Genomic DNA, 25,905 nt, shown 5'->3' with positions numbered 1-25,905 from the left:
TAGTCAGTAAAATAATGTTGGTAGGCGCCATAACGTCTACATAAATTTGGTCGTTTTCGTAATGTTTGCAACTTATTTTCATATTTCCTCATTCTTATCTGTTTAGTGGGTGGCTGTACCTGGCAGACGTCCAAATAGTATTAGTGGTTGCATCATACACAAGTGACGTTATTTTTGCTTGTATTCAGTTAACGATAAGGATTTCAGATTATGCTAAGAGCGATAAAATTGCACTCAAAAATGAAAAAAAAAAGTATTTTCTCCAGTAGGTCAAATATTTCTCACTTCTTCGTTCATTTCACTTTTGCAGATAGTACTTCGATTTGTCAAGAAAACATCGGACATCTGAGCAAAGTTCTCTCGTTTAATTGTACGGTTTGCACAAACTCGCTAATACCAATAACAGTAACTAATGAATATTTTTAAACACCCTTTACAGTTTAAAGTCTTAAGTCTATTTGTATAAAAATATGAACCAACAATATTTGTACTCGATCTGAACTTAGATCGAGATAGATTAGATGTTGATACTTATTATTGCTTTATTATAATGTCTAACATATTTTTTTATTTGTATACCAAATTTAATTACTAAGTACTTGGTAAGATACAGGTCCAGGTCAATGACTTACAACGATAAAGTCTCAATAGACCGTCCATGACTCTTAATTTTAGATACGGCTTTAGAAAATAAGTAATAAAACGGATATGGTGGCTTCTAGCGAGACTTGTCTGTATTATTCGAGAATCATTGGGTGACTCAGAGCGAGTCTATATTTACTAACATCTATTGCGGTTTTCTCTATTTTCACAACACGTAGAGACTCGAGTAATTAATGTAAAATGTTTATACATAAACATGTCTTATGAAACGGTATGATAGGAAAGAAAGAGATGAACGATTTTTTTTGCCGTGCATCCCTGTAGACTGGTCAATAGTGTTTACCTTTATCTTGAATCTTTATCACTTAAGAAATATTGCTTGGGTTATTAAAAAATGGATAGTGGTTTCAAATCGACATTATACATATCATAAATACAAGAATCCATTTTAACATAACACCTACTAAGTTATACTTATGACAGAAATTGTTATTTATTTCTTTTTTTTATGTCGCAGATTAGAAAACTTCATTAATTTATAATTAAATTTTTACATTTACCCTAGGGTAAAGGGTGATAATTTCTTTAATATTTCTTCATGACTGCCAAAAATAAAATGTCCCTTTAATCCCTGGTCACTCTTGCAGATACGAGGCGCGTAGACGGAAATAAACAAAGCATACATATATACATACATACAAATGCTGCATTTCTCGCAATGTGCATCCAAAGCTTCTTTTTTCAGCATCTAATTCGGGACGTGGCCGCGCCAGTCTCGGCGTGCTCAGCACACATCGTGCACACTCATTTAAAATCGAAGATATATTTTCTTTTTTATTCATCTAATTTATCTGTTGCCAGTACTTGTACGTAAACATCACCAATACAACCTCTTTGTTGTGTGCTAATATAAATAAAACTCTAGCCTAATGCAATTTTTCTTAATAGTGTTTAATGGCGTGTTTTAGGTTATTTAATTTGTGTTTTCCCAATAGTTTTTTTATGTGTTAACATGTGGTTAAGCTTAGTGATTAATTGTGTTATTAAATTTTAAATGTTCCTAATTTAAATAGAGCCCGATCATAGAGTCCCTGTATCGGCCAGAGACATTGCGTTCCAAATTTATCACGTAGAACAGCGCTATGTTGAAATGAACAAAAAAAAATTGAGTGCGAAGAACTGATACTTCTATAGTGGTGCTTAAACGAATACAAAAAACAGTGCTATAATTAAATTTTATGTGGATTTTTTTAACAATTATAAGGAATTTATCAGATTTGTTTTACAGTTTATTTAAATAGTTTTATGATAAAAATTATATTAAAATCGAAGCGAAATGGGAAAAAAGAAGAAACAGAACGGGAAAAAGGGCGGCAGTAGATTTTTTCGCTGGATGAGAAGGTATGCATTTGTTATTGTTGGATAAAATAAATAACAAATAACTTGTGTTATAATTAATATTAACATAAAGACGTTATAACATCGCACGTTCTGTTTTCTGCAACAAAAGTGACGTTAACTAGAGTTTAATTACTAACTTTAAAACGCATGTTCACGTGAAAATAAAAACAATAAAACCTACACATAATCTCTCTAATTGTTCTTAAAAAATAACAATATGTTTTTTTATATTTGTTTTGAAAGTGTAAACTCTGGTTAGATGCTACAGGACCTGATTGGTTCATAAAAACCGTCGCTATAGGTTCAAGTATTCATATCAAACAATAGACTTTTTACAACCAATGTCGCCAACATTACCACATATGTACAAGCACTAAAGGTTATAAGTAAAAAAACTTGAGAGGTGTCAAGGGACACCCGGATGGAACGAAGTTCCCTTCGATTAATTAGTGAAGGAACCAATGTTTATTCTATGAATAAAAAACTTAAGTCTTCACAAGAAATACATTTTATTTCTATGAATTTTCGTTATATATTGTCACGTCGTTGCCATGGTGAAGTAGCGCTCATTCGTCGTTAACATACTTAAAAAAAGTGTCGTGACAACTTTTCGTAAGATTTTTTCCGTCTAGACCCCTTTCATAACGCGCGATAAGGAACTTCGTTCCAAAATAAAAATAGTATTAATTAATAGAGGTAAATGGTATAGTTATTAGACCAGTATCCATAATGATCCAATTCACATCACTATTATCCACAAAATTTATAAGTTTGTTATAATAATTTAATAATAGTGATGTGGATTATTTATAGCCCTATTTTAGGACTCATTTCTTATTTAAATAGTTATGTTTTTAGTTTAGGTCTATTCTTTTTTATATTTGAATTGCAATTAACCTAGGTGTTTGTAGATACTAGAGCAAATCTATAATCCTATATCTTGGTAGTAAATATAATCCACATATTGCAGGAGTTGTCATATGTTTATTTTCATTGTTATCATTGTTTCTCTATGATCTAGCCATAAATAGTTACAAAATACATTTGATGTGGACAATTGAAGCTATCAGCTGCAGCAATGTTGCACTGACACTCAAGGACGTAATTAACATTGCAGTCTATTGTTTGTATATGTGCCTTCCCATGTTGGCGCGAAAATTTACGTCATCGCTGTTATAATCTACTTAAAATATACGTACACAAAAATAGATAAGCTACCACATTTTTAGAGCCAAAACTCTAAATGAAAACTTTTACTTATGATCCCAGTCTTATATTAATAAAAATAAAATTGACCAATATAAAAAGTAATAACCGGTAATGTTGCTTTCTCTTGTAATTTAAATAAAATTTAAAAAACAAATCATACAAGTGAAGGGAAAAAAACAACACATTGATTTGTATTCAAATGAGTTTCATTTGTTTTTTTATTTCTTTAACATAAATGTAACACGAAGTGAAAGACTTTTACTAAAAGAAACTTCTTTGAATGAATGTCCTTTAATCGACAATGTTGCCACTTCAAAAAAGTTGCGAATGTTTCTTGGCCATCTGCCACATGTAATACGCCAGACTTTTGTTCTGCGTACGTTTTTTTGGTACTAGAAACTGCAAGTGTACTTTGTTTTAAAATATATTTTTTTACTTTATGGCAACACCCCTGTACCGTTTCAGATTATACCAATAAGCTTTACAATAGCCACTGTAATTGCGTCTTTCTCACTCGTTGGTAGTTACAATCTAGGGTAAAAAGCGAATAGCAATATTATTTTGTCGATGCTATAAATATAATAATTAAAAACTATTTCGGATATATTTAAAACTAGCTTTTACGCGCGACTCCGTGCCCACCAATTTTCAGTCAAATCGATTCAGCCGTTCTTGAGTTATAAATAGTGTAACTAACACGACTTTTTTTATATATATAGATTGTAGAAAAACGTTAATTGCATTATTATTTTGATCCTTAAATTTTTTATTGTTGCCATCATATTGATTAGTAACATTCAGTAATTGATTTGCGCTAAATTTTCTTCCTAAAATGTACACATCTATTGATGACTACTTCGTTAGTAAAATTTAGTATTGTTACCATAACCAACAACAGTACGTGACCTCTTCGCTGTACACAGCGGTGAAATAAATAGTAAAACTAGGCTGCTTCTGGCTACATGACAAATTATGTTTATAGAGCATTAGGTTATCTAGATTTTATTCAGGTGTTTTATCTTTTGCTTCTCTGATGTTGGATATCTTATTTTTCTTATTGCAAACGTAAAAGGTAATCTAACGAGATGAGCTCTTTTCCTTTCTTTTAGTAATTTTACTGTTCAGATGTAAAAGGTGATCTTTATTTCCAAACTAGCTATCGCCTGCGACTCTGTCCGCGCGGAATAAAAAAAAACTTAATAGCCTATGTGCTCTTCCGGACTGTTTTACATCTATGCCTAATTTAATCGAGATTCATGTAGCCGTTTTGGAGATAACTTCAAACATCCATCCATCCAAACATTAGTAAGATTTATATCTTCCCCGATTTGTTTTTTACGGTTTGTTTTATCATCTAGTATGAACCAAATCTAATTTTTAATTTCTGATCGAGAGAAAGCTGGTATTTCTCAAACGTTTTATTGTCTCAGCTTTCTCTATTAGTTTCGATTATTGATATCAATGCTATTTTTATATCATGCAAGTTGCACATAATACCTGTTTCTAAAGTACCTTTTCCATTCAGACTATTTTGTAATTGTCGTGAGATATAAAATTTATTAGCTCGTTTAGTATGGTTGTGGGTTTGCAAAAATATTGCAGTTTCGCAATGTTCCCACGCACAACCTCATTTTACCCACCCAATGTCATATTTAGGTAGGCTAAATTATCTGCTATTTATTGTTTAAATATTTTCGTATTTTCCGGAAATATTCCAAGATTTTTCCATATACGGATAGTTATATTTTATTTTAAGTATAGTTCTGAATGCACATTTCGTGTGAAATCAATCGAGACAAAGAGCAATCAATATTTCCGATGGCAACCAGCTGTGTTGCCAGATTGCGATCACCGCGCCATCTGTGATGTCTCGTCACTGCTAATTTACAGCTGTCGTTCCCGACATTTGCAGTTATAATATGTCCTTTTTAATTATTGCCTGGCTGTCAAAAGCAGCTTGAACTAATATGTTTCTGTTCTTCGAATTCTGATTAGCAAGAATCACTTTGCAAATGTGATCGCGTGTTTGAAGTGTTACATTTCTTTTTGCTCATGTACCTAAATGTACCTTCATATAGAAGAAGAATGCAATTGTTCAGACATATAGAATTTAAGACGATTCAAGTTTATAAAATAATAATTTATACCCGTCATTACAAAGTTAAGTTGTTGAATTTTGATAAAGTATTAAATTGGCTCTACAATTGTTGTTTTAAATAAAGTAGATGCAATAAGCGCAACTAGTTACAAGTATATGTCTTGCAAAACACTTTTACGTAAAACAAAAGAATGTAGATTATATTCAAATATTTTGATGAGGTAACGTCAATCATGTTTGAATGCAATGAACCGACTCGATAATTGTTCATAATTCATTTAACTCGATTAACGAAAATGCACGGACCGTAAATGCATCAGGCACGCGACTTTCAAACTGCCACCTCGATAATTGACGCGTGTAATTGCTAATGGCTTTCCAAGGAAATGGGAAAACTGATTGCTATGACTGATACATCGAAAGTGATCGAGTTATCGAAGCAAATATAATACCACAGCACAGAGGTCAAAATATTACGGACACCTTTTAATTCGAAAAAATAAAATGCAGTTTTTAAGTGTATAGGAAAACTAGTTGTCGCCCGCGATTCCGTCCGCGCGGTATTAAAAAAAACATGCTAAGTAGCCTGTGTGTTCTTCCAGACTGTGGTCTACATCAATGTCAAATTTCATCGAGATCCGTTCTGGAGATAACTTCAAACATCCATCCATCTAAACATTCGCATTTATAATATTAGCAAGTTTAAACTACCACATGACAATGACCACCAAAATTAAAGTTCAAGGTCAATTTTGTTCAACGTTCATTCATATTGATTTACGAAATTTAATAACAGTGTTTGATATTTTATCAGCGCCATATACAGTAGGCGGTGAAATTAATTTGTACACAAGGTCTGATAAAATTGATATGATGACTGATAGTAGATATTTCATAGAATATATTTTGTTTTGAGGCATATTATCGGTTCAGAAAACCTTTATCCCATTGGTATTATTGAAAGGGTAAAGGGATTATTGCGGTTAGACATTAGTTGTTAATGATTGAAAGAAAAAGATATTGAATTTAATTTATATCTTACTATTTTAATTCTTACTAATATAATAAATACGAAAGTTTAGATGGATGTGATGTTTGAAGGTATCTCCGGAACAGCTCAACAGATCTCAATGAAATTTGGCACAAATGTAGAAAATAGTGTGGAAGAACACATAGGCTACTTATTACGTTTTTTTTAATTCCGCGCGAACAGAGTCGCGGGCGACAGCTAGTCCATGATAAAGCTACCATGGATATCCGTGTTGAGCTGGGTATATAGATCATCATCAGCTCACCATACGTCCCCACCGAGGGGCTCGGAGCCTACCCCAAGTTAGGGGCGATATGTAGTATATTCAATAAATAATGACTGTTTGATCTGTTTTTATAAACTATCCCAGTGTTCATATAAAACGGATGATGTGGTAACGTAAATAAAACAATGAGTATGACATAAGGCTGGTAATTGACTATTGTGATTTCTGATATGATATCCGGCCATTCAAATCATTTTGTAATTATTCTTTATTATGCAAATAAACATGAAAGCCAAGTATGTACAAAACATTCGGACTCATCTACCGTGTAGAACATTTGATCCTGAAATATAATTAATTCTGTTATTTTAGACTATACGATGGTATATAATATGTATATTTTTCATCGTCAGCTGATAAATCTATTGATTTTATATGTCCTTCTCAAAAGTTATTTAATCATTTATTCTAATTATATCTATATTTCTAATATATAAAATTTCCATGTCACAATGTTTGTTACCGTACTCCTCCGAAATGGCTTTACCGATTTTTATGAAATTTTATATTCACATTCAATAGATCTGAGAATCGGCTACTATCTATTTTTCATACCGCTATTAAGTGTTTTTTATATGCGCGCGGACGGAGTCGCGAGCGACAGCTAGTAGTATTATAAATGCGAATGTTTGGATGAATAGATTTATGGATGTTTGTTTGTTTGAATGTATCTCAATATAATATAATTTGGCATAGATGTACATCATAGTTGTGAAGAACACATAATCTACTGATTGTTTTTTTTTTAATTACGCGTAGACGGATTCGCGGGCGACAGCTAGTTCTAAAATAAAGCATAGTTGTTTGAATGTAATTAGAATCTGGATATCGAGACAATTAGACGTTTTACATTCAAATGAACATGTGTATATTGGCTTGCATAAACAGTGACGTTCAGTCAAGTTGATAATCATAATGTTAAGATTAAACTATTATTTCCCTTGTCTTTTAATACAATACAGTTTTGGTAGAGATAACAATCACATTTACCCCACTTTATAAATGAAATAGACTAACCTTTTTCACATTCTATTTATAACAGGTTTATTTTTTCCTCAGTTTGCAAGCTTTTTATTTATTTTTTTTTACAAAAAGTGAATGATGTGATACAGATGGACAGTAAAAATATACAACCTACGAAAACATGTGTGTTGTATACATCATACGTTTTCTATAGCACGTGCCTTCACATACGGACGTCGAATCGAAACATAAACAACAACGGGCACAGTCAATGCGTCTGGGTCGGGCCCCCCCCTTCTTGTAACCTCCCACCACTTCAACTTTCAACTGAAATTGAACGCGGCCCATTGCTACGTAGCTCGTCCATTACGGCGCGGAAATCCGTCAGTCGAATTTAAAGTGGATTTAAAGAACGCATTGGACACCGTTGTTCACGTTTCGTCCGGTTAAGTTACAGTTTGTGGTATAGTTTGATGGTTAATTTGAAGCAATTTGAGTCCACGTCATACGGTCGTATCGCCCACGGGAATGTAGACGTGTGCCTATCGGTTTTTGTTTCGTGACGAAGAGAAATTATAGGGCGTACCTCATGGTACACCCTTAGGTCCAATTTATTTATTGTTCTTTTTATTACGATAACAATCAACAAGTATGACTCGATTCTAGTGTCAATGAACTCTCCACGAAACAAGTGCATTTTCACTTACGTCTACTTAATGTTGATAGAAAAATTAAAATGAAAAAAACTTTTCTAAAGTGAAAAACTTTGAAAATAATGTGTGTAGTGAATTAATAATCATTAACAAAGTTATCAAAATGTGTAAGTACTTTTTTAAAATTTTACAATATTTATTAAAATTATGTCAATGTAATTAAAGTCAAATAGTTTTACATCCAAGTAAATTATTTGGTTTTTTTTTTCTGCATTTAGATATCGTCGTTTGAACCTTGACAATGTAAATGACTAAGCTAAAGAAAAATATTAAGTGGGTCGGTTCTTTCTTCTTATAAAATATATTTTATGTCCCTTTGAATAAGGCTCGGATTAACCTTTCTCTAAGCAATTGATGAATCATAGTTACGTTTATAGAGAATGCATTCCTCGGTTTAAATAAACATTCTGTTTTTAAAAACAGTGTATAATATAAAAAATAAAGTAGATTTTTTAATCTATGGTGATATTTTTTTTCTTTTAGAAGTTTAGGACTTTTCAAGGATGATATATAAATAATAATAACACACATTAAAAAAAATACAGTCGAATTGATAACCTCCTTCTTTTTGAAGTCGGCTAAAAAAGGTTTTCATAGTACTATTGGTGTTACTGTACTGTTTCATAGTTGTATAATACTGTTGAAAATATATTAAAATCCACTATCCCTTAGAACCTTTTTTCATACGATTCAAATAGAAAATTGCCTTTCTTTCTAGGTCTCCTAAGTCCCTTTTCGATTTTCCCTTTCACTTGTAATGTATGGTCTTTCTTTCTATTCATGTGTTTATAAGATATATCATCAAATATCTAGTTTTTCCCTGTAACGTTCTTCCTATTTTAGTTCGTGTGTTAATTCACTTGTAAATGTTTGAGTATACCCCAAGGGTAATATAATAAAGTAGATTATAATAGCTGTATGTAATGCGAAATAATGAAATGCATTATTACCACACGTAAGCACGCCATGTTTTATATTTTGCTCCTATTGTTCCTTGACTGACTACTGAATGAATGTGGCGGGACAAAGTGACAATACTGGGCGTGAAACAAAAACATATACCAGACTTTTTATAAGCCAGACAGTTACGTAAATGTTTTTTTCAAGTCTGGTACATACATACGTTGAAATTATAGTTATTTTTATTTAAAACCTAGCTGTCGCTCGCAACTCCGTCCGCGCAGAATTAAAAAAGAACGTAATAAGTAGCCTATGTGTTTTTCCAGACTATATTCTACATAATATGTACCAAATTTCAACGAGATCCGTTGAGCCGTTCCGGAGATACCTTCAAACAAACATCCATCCATCTAAATATTCTCATTTATAATATTAGTGAGATGAGTAAGATTACCAATACACTTGAGCAAAAAAGAACTTAAATTTGAAAAAAAAAACACTGATTAAAAAATGAACACTTAATTCAATTTCGCGCTTTTTTATTTAGATCTCAAGAATAGAAACAGACATGATACTTAGAGGTGCACTGACTTTTGTTTTAAAATTGTTGTTACGTCACTCATATAGTGACGACATTCGTCATAGTGACGTAGTTACTGTGGGTTTCCGACACCAAAATATCCGTTTGAAACATATTGTTATTTCTGTCTTGTAAAATGTTTTATGCGGAGATTTTGTTGTCATAAACCCACAGTTAATAACATAGACAACTATTCATGATTGTTATAACATCAACAATAACATATTTGAATCTTACCCTAAAATAACATTGGATTACCAGTTGTTATAGACAAAGTATGTGTTTTGAAATCCGCGTTGTTTCCCACGGTACAAACAAAACCTAGTGTGAAAAGTACCTATAAAATCTTTACTCATAGTTTTTATTGGTCGTATGAATTTATATCAACTCTGTTTTAACCCATTCATAGCTTAAAATTGCTAAATGCTGACTTAAATAAATAAAAGGAAACAATCCATGTCAAGGAAATTCTCACGATCTCGAACAACGAGAAAGTGTGAAATTTTTCGTTTACATTTGTCAGCACTTGTTTATACTTCGAGATAGATTTGACTTAACACGTAACAATGAGACGAATGTTAATGTTTTACTTTTTATTATTAGGAATCTCACATTTACACTATAAAAATTAAATGGACTCACTGCCACACTGACTGTATTACTCCAAAAATATTGTTAGATCCTGTTTTGGAAACACGTGTATTAACTCTTTGATTGATATCATTGACCTTAACGTAGTTATATAATTCACCATTAATATGTATCACCACAATGCTTTCGTTATGAGTACCTACTTCATTTTATTGGTAAAGATCACATTTCAACGTTTCATTAAGCATGATTTGTCAATAATCCGCGCCGAGCGCTAGAGTCACGGTATAAAAGAGTTGACGTACGTTTAAGTTAAAATGTATTTTGAAACACTGTTTAAGTTTTTTACTGAGAGTCTACGTTAGTGATTATTTCTTACTTATAGAATCCCGTGCAAAGTTAATATTTGAAATTTAATAATTAAATTAATCCTAAAATTAAAAAAAGATGTTGATTTAATTTTAAATCCAGCTCGGAATAATGCTTTAATTAAAAAAAAAGTAGGAAAAAAATAATGTGGTTATAGTGAATCGCTTTAGTGTAAACAATATTTAAATTCACAAAAGCGGAACTTTCGTCTATAACTGTACATAATGTGTTAACAGTTTGTTAAACCGTTGTAACGTCTTCGCAACTTTATCAATACTAAGGTGCAACTCGTACAGATGTAAAATACAACTCGACTGCTTTTGTTGTTTTGTCTTAAGTTTGTAGAAATTTAATTATTACGTCTATTTATATACGTACGTTCAAAGAAAAGACCTTTTTTGAAAGTTCTTGTTCGTGAATTTTTAATTTCGCTTTAAATTATTAATCTAACTTATTTCAGTGTATTAATGGAAGAAATAGGCTACAATGAAAATAGCATAGGTTAATTATCATCCTAGCCGAAAAAAGTCATGGTATTTTATTAGTACTCTTACAAAATTCAATCACGCAATAAAATCTCATGTATTAAACAAACAGTATAATATACCGGATCTATAGTATTTCGCTTTCCGTTTGCTAGAAACTGTCAACTATGTTTTACTTTCTAATGTATTCTGTTACAACTGTAGCAAGTTTTTCTACAGTTTTGCACCGCGCCGTCGGGAAACCGAATACCCGACAATGTTTCTAACCGAACCGAAACAAGAGTAAATAATTTAGAGTGAATCTAACTAAACAATAACATTTATGTTATTTGAACATAACAGAAATAAATTACATTTAAAGTAAATAATATGATTAATTGAGATTTATTTCTCTATCATCCATTTTTAACTTCGGCTCTATTGAGCTTCAAACGACCTATCTCGTCCCGGAAATCAAAATATTTTACGCTCTTAATCGATTTTCAATTTGTCACAGATAAAAAAGGCGTTGCGATATTTTATGGAAATCGGTCCGACTTTTTAATGAAATTATTTATGAAAAGATATCTGAATAAATCAAGGTCATATCCGTCAAAGTAAGAATCAACTTCTAACATTTACAATAGAAGATCTACAATCATTCTTACGATTAGGGTTACCATGTCACCAAACCTAATAGCCGGACAGGCTAGCCAGTTTAGCCGGACATTTAGGTAGAAAGATCAGACACGACCGTCAGTCGACTCTCGTCGCCTGCGCTCGGCCACTCCCGTTTGCGAAATGTAAAAAGCCTAACAGGAGTCGGACAACCCGGACACAGTTAATTTTGGACGGACACGTAATCAAAAAGCCGACCTATGTCCGGCTTTATCCGGACGCCTGGCAACGCTCTTACGATCATGATACGACTCTATAAACGAAAACAATAAAGAAAATCGATTTTAATTGTAACGGACTCGAATCGATTGATCATTAATCGAATGTAGCGGTGAATCGATTTTTTTCTCGTTGCACAAATCACTGAAATGTAGACGTAACTAGAGCAATGAATTCAGTTCTGTTATAGAAAAATGTTGCATGCATGAATCGTGCATTTACATTGTTCAGTATTTGTAAACGTTAGTTGCATTTGCGATCTTATCTCTTGTACACAATACATGCTCTAGTTATATATTATAATTTAAAATATACAGTTTTACAATGCGTTGTATAACATATACCACTTCTCTTAAAACATCCTTGTAATCGTCGCTTTCCTCTAACATTTGTTCAAAAACATGTTTTCTGTTTTTAAGACAATGAGATGGTTGATATTTTTTTGTTTACTCCTGCATAAAACTATTTTTTACAAACAGTTTATAATCGATATCGATAAATTATGAAACAAAATCTAGACCGAATTATGTACCGTACTGTATTGTACTCTGTTTAATATAAAGTAATAAATATTAAAAATTATCGAATATTAATTTTTGACTCTTTTTTTATATCTGCATATCAAAGCATCTATAGAGTGTAAAAAAAACATTCATTGGCTATATGGAGCAACAGATACATCTTTCTCTGAAACCGTAAGCCTGAAATCCGTGGCCGGAGCTAACACGATGACAGAAATAATGGCTGAACCAATGAAGCACACTGCTCCGTTCGTGCAGTTAAACAGATTTACTAGTGATGTACATAGTGCATATATCGACATATAACTTTTCTCACATTTTTTTATTATTAAGTTTAAATGACGATCATTTATAGAATCTGTAGACGGAGCACGAATATTTGTGACAATCGCCATCGTATCATTTGACAGCGATAGTGTTTTAGTTAATTTTACCTTAACTTAATATTGTGTCGTAAAATTTGCTTGATTTTATATCCTTCTGCCGAAGATGAATCTTTATACGAATTGAAATATTGTCGATTTTTAAATTACAAATTTGTATTTAAAAATTGACAGTAAATTGATTTGTAAAATTTTAAAAGCAATTATATTTAAAAAAATGTCAATTTATCGATATCGATATAATGCAGTACTGCACTAATTTGATTGGTCTAAAGAGCAAATTGCCTCACAGTACGCAGTAGATTACTGACAAACGGATCAACGGTCTGTTATACAGCTATAGTTGGAAAAAAATGAAATCGATTTTATAGTAACAGAACACGAAACATTCTATTATTAGTAATATTTATTATGTGAATTTCGCGTGTAAGCTATTTTAAAAATAATGATTTTTTTCCTGACCTTATTGTAATTAATGTCGGTAATTTTAATTACATTACTTATATATGTTCTATATTAAATTCTTTATACAACGGTTAAAATTTGATAGAAGTGTATTTAGAATAAAATTTAAGGTCGATCTAACAAATTATATTTCTAGTTCCTATGCTTTTCATTACTCACGATTATGATTTGATCTTCCATATTTACTTCTTCGATTCTTCATCATTATATAGCCATAAAGCCACTTTTCAAATTCTTTACTGATAGGTTTCATAACAGCATACCAAATCAGTGGCCTTTTCCTAGAATATATTCGCTCTTCCTGCAGATTCTCCTTACTCCTTCCCCCTCTATATGCTTTGCAATCTTTCTCACGTGATTAATGGAAGCTTCCTTATCAAATTCAGAGAATGCGTTAGGTATAGTATCCCAAAAAACGAATAAACCAGAAATTTTAAACACTAAAAGTAGGTACCTATTTATTCCTTTTTTAAAATTTAAAGCTGCATTCATGCCCTACTTTTCAATTTAATTACTCGATTCAAAAGCTCTTGTATGACGGTACTGAATCACTTTGCGTATAACTACTTCAACTCGTTAACCTACACTGACTTAAATTGGTTAATATTTACCATAAAAGACTGTTACTAAGCTACTTAAATAAATTGAAGGTTCGAGTTAAACATCTTTAAATGATGAAGGAATAGCTAGCATTGTAATGATTGGTAAAATAAAAAATAAAAAACTACGAGGCGTTGTGACGTTCTGAAGATTAATTCGAATTGTCACATCACTCGCCAAATTTGGTACAGCAGTATAGGTTATGAGAGATCACAATGTTTTTTTTTTCTTAAATTGAATAAGCTAGCGCCTGACCATAATCCCACCTGATGTTAAGTGATGATGTGGTCAAAAGATGGTACGCGCTAGCTTAGAAGATGCCTATTCACTCTACTGTTGAAGGCCCCTACGTCACACTTGGACGGAAAAACTGACGCCGGCAACTTGTTCCAATCCTTCGCACAAGGAACGATGATTCAAACCTTTTAGTTCGAATGCGCGGTACGTCTATTACTTATGGATGGATTCCCGCCGTATGTCTAAAGGTCCGATGGACCATACTCGCAAAACATCTCTCTTGTCAGCAAACAAAAATCAAGTACAAAAGTCAAAGAAAATAGTGATAGCTCAAGTGGCCTGTCGTGTTAAGATTAATAAGGTTTTCGCGTGACTAATTCCGATGTTAAATATCCTGACTCCTAAATGACTGTTTGATTATCCTTACTGTGTACCAGCTAGTAACTGGTGCCAACTTCACAATTCTGCAAGTTAAAAAACTTGTTATAGATGTTGTTTCAAACATTTAAATTTATACTTAGTCTTATAAATCATTCAAATCATCTCATTGTCATCTTCGAAACGAAGGACCATGTTGTTTTATGGACGCCTTTCTCCTATAACGATGAAAATGTATTTTAGAGATGTAATCAAGATATCGACGCTGGAAAGCATAAACGCTGTAACCCTTGAAATCGCGAATATGTTTTTCACACGTTAATAATTTCCACCATTATCAAACGATAATGATTTTATTATAGGTTAGCACAAACTACACAACATTGCTAAATACCGCATTCTTGTAGGCGTATCAGCTCACGAGTTATGATTTTTTGGCTCTCCTGTAAAGTTCATACTTTCGGGGTTACAGCGTTTACGCTTTCCAGCGTCGATATACACAAATTTACTGGATAAGATTTCTTACTTGTTCAATTTGGCTGTAAATTTTAAGTCCTCGTGTAGTCGAATGTAATTATTTGTTGAAATTTAGCAGCTACAGTGTCCCCGCGTATTTTGGTAATCCAAACGATAAACTCCAGAACCGAATTCCAGCAGATTTTTATATAAATATCACTACCAAATGCTATACCGAAGCGATATTTACTGGTAAATTATACAAAATAATTTTAAAGGTGTACCTTTATAATTGTTTGGATAATACTACGGTATCTATTGTTTTTTAAAAAGTGTAAATAAACCACTATGCCTGACTAATATCTCACAACAGTCGTTTCTTAATATTTTATTAATTTCGTGTGTTTTCTTTTTTGTGTGTTACTAATTTCTTGATGTGAGTACGATTTGTTTATTTTTATTGAATGAATTTTGTTCTTTTAGTTTTTTTTATAACCAATGTACATAATATTTGACGAAATACATAAATATATATCGCAACTAAATGCAAAGATGTATCTTACTAGATAATTAATATTCTATGCTTCTGAGAATAGATTTTTCATAAATCAACGTTGTTTTACCTGACTTTTTAACGTCTAAATTTATTTAAGCTTCCATGATGGAAAACAGGAAGATTTTTCAAACGCCAGATATTTCTAAATTTACCTTCAGAATTGCTATTTAAACCTCCTTGAAATTAAATACGTCTTTGCTTTTGTAATATAGTTAAAGGTTTATCTTTGACAAAAACTGTTTGTTTACAGCGATTTACCTGATGAGGAAGACAAGAAGACACCTGTCCTACTTTTAGGAGTCAACAAGATATCAGATTCCCCTTCATTTGTCAGAAGAAGATCGATTGAACCCCATACTTCTGGTTCTATAAGATTCTTTAGACCGCCAAAATCAAAATACACAAGAGGACTTCATGGAGACGAAAGATTGGAGAAAATTAGGCAAGATCTCTTAGTGCATAAACATAAGCCTGATAGGTACATTCCAAAAACGACTCATGAGGTGTCAGTAGAACCTTCGTCCTGCCAAAGACCTTGTCTAAAATTAGGCTGCGCGGGAAATTGTAATTGTGACAGAAAAAGATCATCTAACAGAGGGTCGTTTTCTTTTCATAGACCTGAAAATCGTCAGTCATCACTTTGTCCATCAGAACCATACGGCAAACCCGAGGAAAAGAAAGATTATTCAGAAAACGATATTGAATACAAATATACAGAATACATTCCAGATACAGAACCATCCAGCAGCAAACAGACGTCGTACAACGTGACACCAAAATCTACTGAACGTAGACATTTTTTGCTCTCGAATCTAAATGAGAGATTTCGCAAAACCCTAAGTTTAGATTCTCGTAAAATCGAAACTAATCGTATCCCTTTAAGTCTGCCTCAGGAACAGCGACCGAAATCTCTCGTAAACACCAGTAATATTTGTGTACAGCAATTTAAATCTGGTGACCCTTTTATACTACCAACTTTTGATAAAACAAGTCAGCCAAAGAAAAAAAGAAAATCATTTTTCTCACTAGACACATTCTTTGATTCTAAAAAATCTGACACGTCATCCGTGGACGATTACTGTTCTTCTAAGTATAAACGTTTCGAGCTAGAGAGCGATGAATCGCCACTATTCAGACGTGATATTTCCCCGCAGCAGCAAAGAGAAAAAACCCCTGACTTGTTAAATTTACCAGTCATAATAGATTCCGTTCGAAAGAAACAATCGGAAACCAGACGTCAATTGGATAAGTTAGAAAGCCATTTCTATAAAAGTATAAGCAAAACACAAACTGTTATAGACGCGGTACCGAAAGACGCTACTGACGTACAAGGCCCAAGCGGACATACCAATCATTTATTCGTATACGATGATGACGTAGAATACATTGAACCTATACGAAGTAATTTTACCAGTCAAAGCACCTTAATATTGGACAAGAACATTCCCGGTGAATTTACTTTAAAACCAGATTCAACATTAACTATTAATACTGAAGATACGGACATTAAACTACCAAGTTCTACAGTCTCGCCGAAATCTAATGAGGTGAGGAACCTTGAAAATGATTTAGATAGTATCGGTGCCTATGAAATCGAAGTAAAAGAAGCAGATCTATTAAAAGATAAAAGTAAGAATCTTACTGTAAAAGTAATGGACAAATCTGTTGATTCGATTGGCAGTTGCTCCCTTGACGTCGATGCTAGTACAGATTTTTCAGGTAAATCGAGATATCGAGCTTGTGTGTTGTCTCCTGTATTTGTATGAATATGTAGCATGTGTATGTGATTGTTGTTATTTCTTATTCATTGAGTATTTCTGCTTTTTTGATATCCATTGTCTATAATTTAAGATAAATTTAATTGCTTTTTGATATAATTTTAACGTGGTTTTCTTTTAATGTTTACCTGCATTTTCTTATATTTTCATTCATACCATAATATATTGTTTTTATTTCTTTGTAAAGCCTGTGTTTTCTTTACCTCCTGTACCTGTCTTATAATATTTCAGCTTGCTGTGAAATGTAATGAATGCTTTCGATTTGAATCGTTGATTTTCATGGCTTTTAAGATTTTGTTCTATGTGTCTACTTTCATAATTCAACGAGTACCAATATGATTCAATCTTATTTTTATTTAGATTCCTTTAACTTAAATAGTCATTGCATAGAAATTAAACTGGAGATATGATGATTTTTAAGCTTAATGAAAGTTCATTTCATAATTTTAAACTTCGCATCGCAATTAGTTGCATCATTAATTGTAAATAATGTTTACGTAAGTCGAGTACACACATGCAAATAATAAAATGCAACTCAACAAACAAAAGAAATATTCACACATATGGGCAAATCGATTCATCGACCTCGATTCAGCCTACGCACTTCTATCTTGTGCGAGCTTGGTCAGTGTCGGACAGCTGTCTGTGCAAGTGCCTGCTTTAATGTAAAAACGTGCTAATTTACGGGCATTGTATAAAATATTGGCAGGCAAACCTAATGTATGATTCTGTAAAGATTACTGTTTAAAAAAACTATGAATGTGTAATAAAGATCATAACGCATAGACCGTGAAACGGAACGCTTCAGAAAAACCGGCTGTTGAGAGGTTCCTCTTGTGACGTTTAGTAAGAAAATTAAAAAGTTTGACGTTTGTGATTCATAAATCATAAATTCTGTGTAGAAAATGCTCGTAGTGGATAAAATAAATATTTAACTGTGCCTGCCTTTCGTGTTTAAGTTAAAATATAAAATCGGTGAGTCTGTTGTGGAAATTATTATTTCAATTTTGTCCTAGACTTTTTTGTTTTGAAAACGGGTAGGCTTAAAACTTTCTGTCGTTTAATAGGATTTTTCGAATTTAAATATTCTCGTTAATTTGATAGCATAAGTATTGCAGATATTAAAAGGAGAAAAATTAAAATTAATATTGTTATTTCTTTACATTGCTTGCTGCCCATGACATTATGAATGGCCGTGAAACTTTAACCAGATTTGTAAGGTGGTTTATCATGGCTAAAACTTTATGATTTAACATATTTTAATGTATATTGCAGCACTACGCTACATTTATGCAATAGCTATAAGAGAAGGAACACTATTGCATATAAAAAATTACCACATACATATGTATATGGTAGTGTGCTGTTGTCGTATATATGCCTACTGCATCATACTCATAAACTAAAAGTATTAAACTTACGTCACCATTGCCTATTATAAAAGAGATGTAATATTTGGTTTAAGATTTTTAGTTTTATAGTACTCATAAAACTATTGAAGATTACTAGAAAGATGAAACATTCAGATGAGCTGCACATTTTCTGCTAAACTTTTATAAAGTATTTCTGGAAAATCTTTTTCTCAATAACTAACTCGTAATTTTCTTAAATACATTGATTAAATTAAATAACATGATGTATGCAATATATTTAATTTGTCATCCTTCTGTTTACAACTCAGACATTCCAGACATACAGAAAAACCTGGATAAGCGACAATTCAAGAGATTTCAATATTTTTCTTGCTTGGTTTCTTTCTAACCCAAGTTACTTGATTATGGATAACATCTATAGGGACAAGACAATGACTCTCTTAGGTTTCTTACTTATCCAAATTTCACTGTTTTCATAATAATTTTTTTCTCTCATAATGTCTTGCTTTTTAACAAACCCTGAAAGTTATGTGCCAGTATGAATAAATCATAAAGTTGCAAGTATATACTTTATAGTAATTAGTTTATTTTAGTATGCACAGCACTAATAATTATTTATTTCTCTATAATCTGCTATCCAAAAAAACATATTATTACATGACAAGTTATGAATATTACATAATATACTGCTTTTTACTTTATGTCTTGTTTTTTTTATTATTTTACAGTCTACTCTTTTTTTAATGAATTTATTGAAATAGTTGTTGTTACCAGTTTCTACATAATCATTGCTAGCTTGATAAGATTATCAGTAATCAATTTTGTGTGCTGATCAATGTCAGTTTTTGCTAAATGTGTTTAGTTATTGCTATATTTATTGCTGTTTTTGTGTAAATTATAATAATTTATATGTAAAATGTGTGATCATTTCTTATGCTTTGAAATTACATGTAAGTTAATAATATATTTTATCTTTTTAGTAATATATCACTCTTATAAGCTTGAAAAGTAAATATTGTATCAGACGTTAATTTTCTAAGTCACACATTAACTTTTATACACTACTAGCTGTCGCCCGTAACTCTGTCTGTGCGGAATTAAAAAACTTAATAAGTAACCTATGTGTTCTTCAATACTATGTTCTACATCTGTGCCAAATTTCATTATTATCCCTTGAGCCATTCTGAAGATATCTTCAAACAAACATCCATCTTAACTTTCACATTTATAATATTAGTAAGATAATGATTCTATTTGCTTAATTATTTAATCAAATGTGATTTTGTCTATGTTAAAGTTAAAGTTTACTTTCTATTCATAAAAATAAAATGTTGAAACACATTGTTATGTACCCTCAAACTGGTAGTTTCTTATGTAAGAAAAATATTCTTTGGAATGTTTAATATACTTTATCATAAGCTCACTATATTATGTTCCTACTGAGGGACACGGAGGCCATAGTTGATAATGGTGGCCCAATCAAAATATACTTACAAGAGTACAAACAAGCCATATATGGTTACTTTCTCTGACAACTTTCAAATATTAAGTAATTTGTGTCAATTATTTCTTGGTTAAGAATTTAAATCAGAAATTAATGATTACAATCTACATTTGGTTTTTTTCATGTAAACATAAGTTATTTAATTAATATCATATGATGAAGAGATTGATTAACTCTCTTAGAACTTTATAAAATTAGATTTTTCGACAAATATTACACATGTAAGACTTCATGGAATATGAAATTTCATTGCAGAACTTTTTGCATGGATGTTTAGATTCTTTGTATTTAAATAACCTAAATACAAAAAATCATAATGCTAATAAAAAATAATACATTATTTAAATTTTTAGTTTACAGCATTTTAAATTTTTAATATTTCAAATTCCAGATACCACATCTGGAAGCTTGAATCTCTTGACGCCATCGTCTACGAATAGCCGCATCCGGGATTTCACATCGCGCATACAGGAGAGGGCGGGCTCCACGCTACAGCCGAGCTACCAGCCGACACCAACGCTCACACCCACCAGGACACCAGAAGACGTGACACCAACACCCAAGAAAGACAACCTTCTTAAGCCACCACCGAAGCTCTATGTTGACTCCGGCAGTCACAGATCACGCACACAACAAAAGAAACGTGAAGAAATACCACAAAAGAAACCCAGTTATCTAAATCTAGCTTGCTCCGTTAATGGCTACACAAACCTAACCACATACGACTCGAAGCTGAGACAAGACATCAACAAGAGCCGAGAAGCTTCTCCAATAAGACCAATAACGCACACGTATCAATACAAGAGCGAAAACAATTCGTTGCTCGTACCTGTTCCTATCAGTGCAAACAAACTGCTCGTACCGACCTTCATTCCTCATGATACTGAAACTGATTTGACAAAGAAATCGCCTTCCAAGGCGCACAAAGATCCTTACATGTCCTCACCATCCCATGCCTATATGGCCGCTGAGAATAAACAACTAAAGAACGACTTCCTAGGCTCCAGCATGACGACCACAACTAGACCATATATATCCAATGATAACAAGAATTTTGCTTCGTCAATGCTACACAAAGACGAAGTTGATAATGCAAAGGAAATTACCTTTAAATCTAGTTATTCGGAATCTAATTTTAGGCAAACAATTACGACTAATGGGAAGGAATCACGATTTAGTGCTGAATCTTACACAATATCATCCAATGGTATGTCGAAAAGGGTCGAAATCACTAAAGAGAATGGAGAAAAACTAACAAGTCCAATGAAAAGCTTTATCCAACAACGTGTAGAAAGGTTGTACGGGCCGGGAGCGTTAGCACAAGGATTCTTCAATCAGAAACGTCTTAAATTCACAAGTCAAAGTGATGGGGAGTGGTCGAAAGTGTTAACGGAGAAATCATTAAATTGTCCCGATAGATGCCTCGGTCCGAGAAAGTCTTGTAGCAATCTCGAGAGCGAGAATATGTTTTCTAGTCCCAAAGAATCAGACTCGAGTGTTTTACCGGTTTTAAGACATTTACGACCTGAATTCCGAGCACAACTTCCTATACTGTCCCCTAAGAAGAGCTTAAAATGTGACCTGTCCCCTCAAAAGGACGAAAACATTCCAAAGCCCGTAGATAAGACTGAAATACAAGTTGAAGATAAAATAAGTGATGTGTCGGTAACAAATGGTGTATCTGTGATAAATTTAGACGATGACAAGGAAGATGTGGCAAAGGACTCGGTGAATGGCAGTGCAAGTGTGAACGGTGCTGAGAAAGTTAACGGAGATGTTGTTAAAGATGCACATTATTTCTTAGATCTGGAAAAGAAGGAGACGGAGAGACTTATTGCACTTGCAATCACCGCCGAAAAAGAATTGGAGAATTTACAGGTATTTTTTATTTATGCTTAAATTATTTTTGCACTTTTTTCTTATTAAAAACAATTCACTACATTGTAATTGTTGAAGAATACTTTTCAAACAATTGCTAACATTAAAAAATTGTTGCTATTCTAGAATGACGAGAACATCAGTGAAGAAGTGTTTGGCTTACTGCGGGCCGCGGCCGGCAAAGCACGTCTATTGGCTACGCAGAAGATGCAACAATTTGAAGGTGATTATTTTTAAAACATGTCCCGATACTTGTATCATACGTAATTAACTAATTTATTATCATTTGTGACCTCTTGGAGCATTAGATTATTTTTAAAAGTAAGATTTTTTAAACCCAAGAACTCCAATATTAACCGTGGGTTTCCAAGACTAAAATCTCTGTATAAAACATATCCTTGTCATAATCTTTGACACAACAGAGATTAAAATATATTTAACACTGGGATTTTGATTTTAAAAATTCACAGTTAGTGACACTTTTAAAGTATTGTACAACTAGTAAATACAATCTATAACCATCTATAAATATTACATAACATTGCAGGCCTCTGCTACAACAATATCAACGAGCGTCAGGACGAGCCGTTCCCCACCACATTGCAGGACCTGCAGGGCTTCTGGGACATGGTGTGTCTGCAGGTGCGCAATGTAGACGCCCTCTACCAGCACATCGCCAACGTCAAGGCCAACGGATGGAAAGAGGTAAGACTTGTGGTTATTCTACCAGAAAAAGATTTACATGTATAATAGATTTTATTTATCTTTATATAATTTCCTAATGTGTAAGGAAGAAAAATACTACCCTTTTAAGTACTTGGAACGATTATGAGACCTAATCATAAATGTAAAAACGTTTTTTTTATTTGTATGTTCGGGATTGGTTTACTTAAATTCTTACCTCAAGTTTTTTGATGCCTTATAAAATGTATTCCGCAAATGGTACACTGAATTAATACAAAACTTTCCGTACATTATACAATTTTTGTACTTATTTATTGCAGATAGCGTCCCCAGTGTCGAAACCAGCGCCGGTGACGACAACTCCATCCCGTGGGCGAGTGCGCGCACCTCGACAAAACGACGAGAAGTCGCAAAAGGCCAAACTCGCCGCAGAGAAGAGAGAGGCGGACCGTAAGGCGATGCTGGAACATAGAAGGTATTGTTTTTTTTTTTTTAATGTCTTATCGACTCTTATAATCGTCTCGCTACTCGTTCGCAGAACTTAATTTTAGGTTTATGCAGAACATAATATGGTACTACGCAGCTGGAGGTCAACTGCGAAAAAAATTTAAAAGCTTCATATATAGTCTAAGACGGTTATTTGCAATGAGTTGGAAAAATTGCCATAGCAACATAAATGTAAAAAAAACAAGTGCTAAATTTATAGCTCATACAATGGACCAAAAAAAATTAACTAAAAATCAACAATGGTTTTTTATATCTTTAGGTGGCAAACGAGGAAGTGGTCACCTGAATCCGCCTAAATAAAGAAAGCGACCGATGCCCATAGACATCCGCATTTGCAGATGCGTGGCCTACCTTAAATTGACAAAGGAGGGGATGCACAGAAAGAGGATATATCCTTTTCCTATGCGTCCCCTCCTCATTCTTTCCTTAAAAGAAAATGTGGTAAGGCAACGTGGACTCTCATTAGGCCTCCGGCACCACACTCATCAAACGAAACGAGGAACTACTTCCAATTCAGGCCTCTTTTGTATAGTTACATAAAAAGTCTCGTTGTATTTCTCAATAAATATATATGTGATATGTTTGCAGACGCATGGCACGTGAGCGACAGCAAGCGGCCAACCCCGCACACACCGCGACCTCACACGTCACTGACAATGGCAATGCTTCACAGGTGATAACTTATATATTACACAAGCGTATACCTTCTGAAAGACCACTATCTATATATATAAAAGAGAGTCGTGTTAGTTACACTATTTATAACTCAAGATCGGTCGAACTGATTTAGCTGAAAATTGATGGGGAGGTAGATTAGAACTAGGAGACGGACATAGGAACTTTTTTATCTTGTGTGCATTTTTTTATTCCGCGCGGACGGAGTCTCGGGTAAAAGTTAGTAATCAAATATTTGGCCAGGTGAGAAGGGCGCTGCTATCGCTGTTAGTTCTTTCAAAAAATATTTTTTGGAACGAAGTTCCTTATCGCGCGTTGTGAAAGGGGGCTAGACGGACAAAATTCTTACGAAAAGTTGTCACGATACTTTTTGCTATAGTAAGTATGTTAACGACGAATGAGCGCTACTTCACCATGGCAACGACGTGACAATATATAACGAAAATTCATATAAATAAAATGTACTTCTTGTGAAGACTTAAGTTTTTTTTATTCATAGAATAAACATTGGTTCCTTCACTAATTAATTGAAAGGAACTTCGTTCCATCCGGGTGTCCCTTGACACCTCTCAAGTTTTTTAAATCTAAAAAGGCATAGAAAATTGACACGACAGCTACAGAAACACCTTGTGATATTTTTTGACATTGACAGGATGGCGCTTGTGAGCTGTCATAATTTGACTTATGCCCACCGGTTTAGATTGCCTTGTCAGTCTATAAGTTACTTTGCTACTAATTTTTTTTTTAATATTTAAAAAAAATGGTGTCATTGAAATTCATTCTTAAAAAATACTATGATTATATATATTTTTTTTTAATTAACGATGTATTTTTTTTCTTCAGGAGGTTGAAATATTTGTCGGTAAAAGCAACAAAACCGATAAAATTGCGTCACAAACTGACAGCACAAGCAATTTGTCAGCGGACGCACAACTCAGCTGATTTGCTTGAATTTAATATATTATTTATTGTACTGCTTCTATAAACCTCGGTCCCTTATCATACTTAGAGTCGCTTTAATGTTAATTAAGGTGTACCTTAGTTAGAGTTCATACTTAATCTACACTAAGTTACTTCTTTAGTTATCATTTAACAACTCTGAATAAGATATCGTTATGTTGCCTGGAATTAAAATTAATGAAATTTTATTAGATCATTTCATTTAATTAATTGACAAATCTTATGAAGTAATTTATTTAATCTAGTTTTACATTTTTTTATTTTTTTTAAATCACATTTATGATGACAATTGTTTCGTTTTTTTAAAACTTAATATAAATTACACTGTGTTTAAATTGAATATGAATTTGTTCCAAGGCAATATAATATTAAAATTGTAACGTTTAATAGTTTAATGAAATATAATTATAATTTTGGCTCAATGATAAATTACAGTGATAATTCTTTTAAGATTTTTCTATCTGTTGTCGTCAATATAATTTATTTTAAGTAAATAAACATTATTAACTGACTCTGAATACATGGCAAATATTGGACACTAACATTTTTAATATGTACAAATACTTAACAATTTTGCCTTATAATTTAGCATTAATTATGTAATCGTGGGTTTCTGAGTTTAAAATCTCCAATTAAAATATATTTCTGTATCTGTTTTGTTAAAGAAAATGACAGAGATGATATGTTTTATATAAAGATTTTGTACTCTGAAATCCACGGTATGTCTTTCGAATTGTAATTTATATGTAATTGTGAGAAATGTTATGTACTTTAGTTTAATGTTATGTAATATACAGGATACTCAAATACATTAAATTTATATAATATTCTCGCTCTATTTCTAAT

At 32.6% G+C, this 25,905-nt stretch overlaps 1 protein-coding gene across 2 annotated transcripts; it reads left to right on the top strand.

Moving 5' to 3' along the window:
* The first annotated feature begins 1,498 nt into the window (after positions 1–1,498).
* LOC106715284 lies at positions 1,499–25,248 on the top strand. 2 transcript variants are annotated; one of them, XM_014508549.2, is made up of 9 exons: positions 1,505–2,004; positions 15,951–16,142; positions 16,317–17,419; positions 20,747–22,233; positions 22,360–22,456; positions 22,781–22,938; positions 23,238–23,392; positions 24,013–24,097; positions 24,943–25,243. In XM_014508549.2, exons 1-9 carry the CDS (start codon positions 1,940–1,942, stop codon positions 25,039–25,041), a joined length of 3,441 nt encoding a protein of 1,146 aa, XP_014364035.2. In that variant the 5' UTR covers positions 1,505–1,939; the 3' UTR covers positions 25,042–25,243. The 2 variants fall into 2 exon arrangements, with proteins under 2 accessions (XP_014364034.2, XP_014364035.2); XM_014508548.2 differs by having other exon boundaries at positions 1,499–2,004; positions 15,951–17,419; positions 24,943–25,248.
* The last annotated feature ends 657 nt before the right edge of the window (positions 25,249–25,905 follow it).

Source organism: Papilio machaon, chromosome 19 (assembly GCF_912999745.1).
Source record: "Papilio machaon chromosome 19, ilPapMach1.1, whole genome shotgun sequence".
In the NCBI taxonomy this organism is placed as follows: domain Eukaryota; kingdom Metazoa; phylum Arthropoda; class Insecta; order Lepidoptera; family Papilionidae; genus Papilio; species Papilio machaon.
Note: the sequence above shows the minus strand (reverse complement) of the source record. Positions and strands in the feature narration are given on the sequence as shown.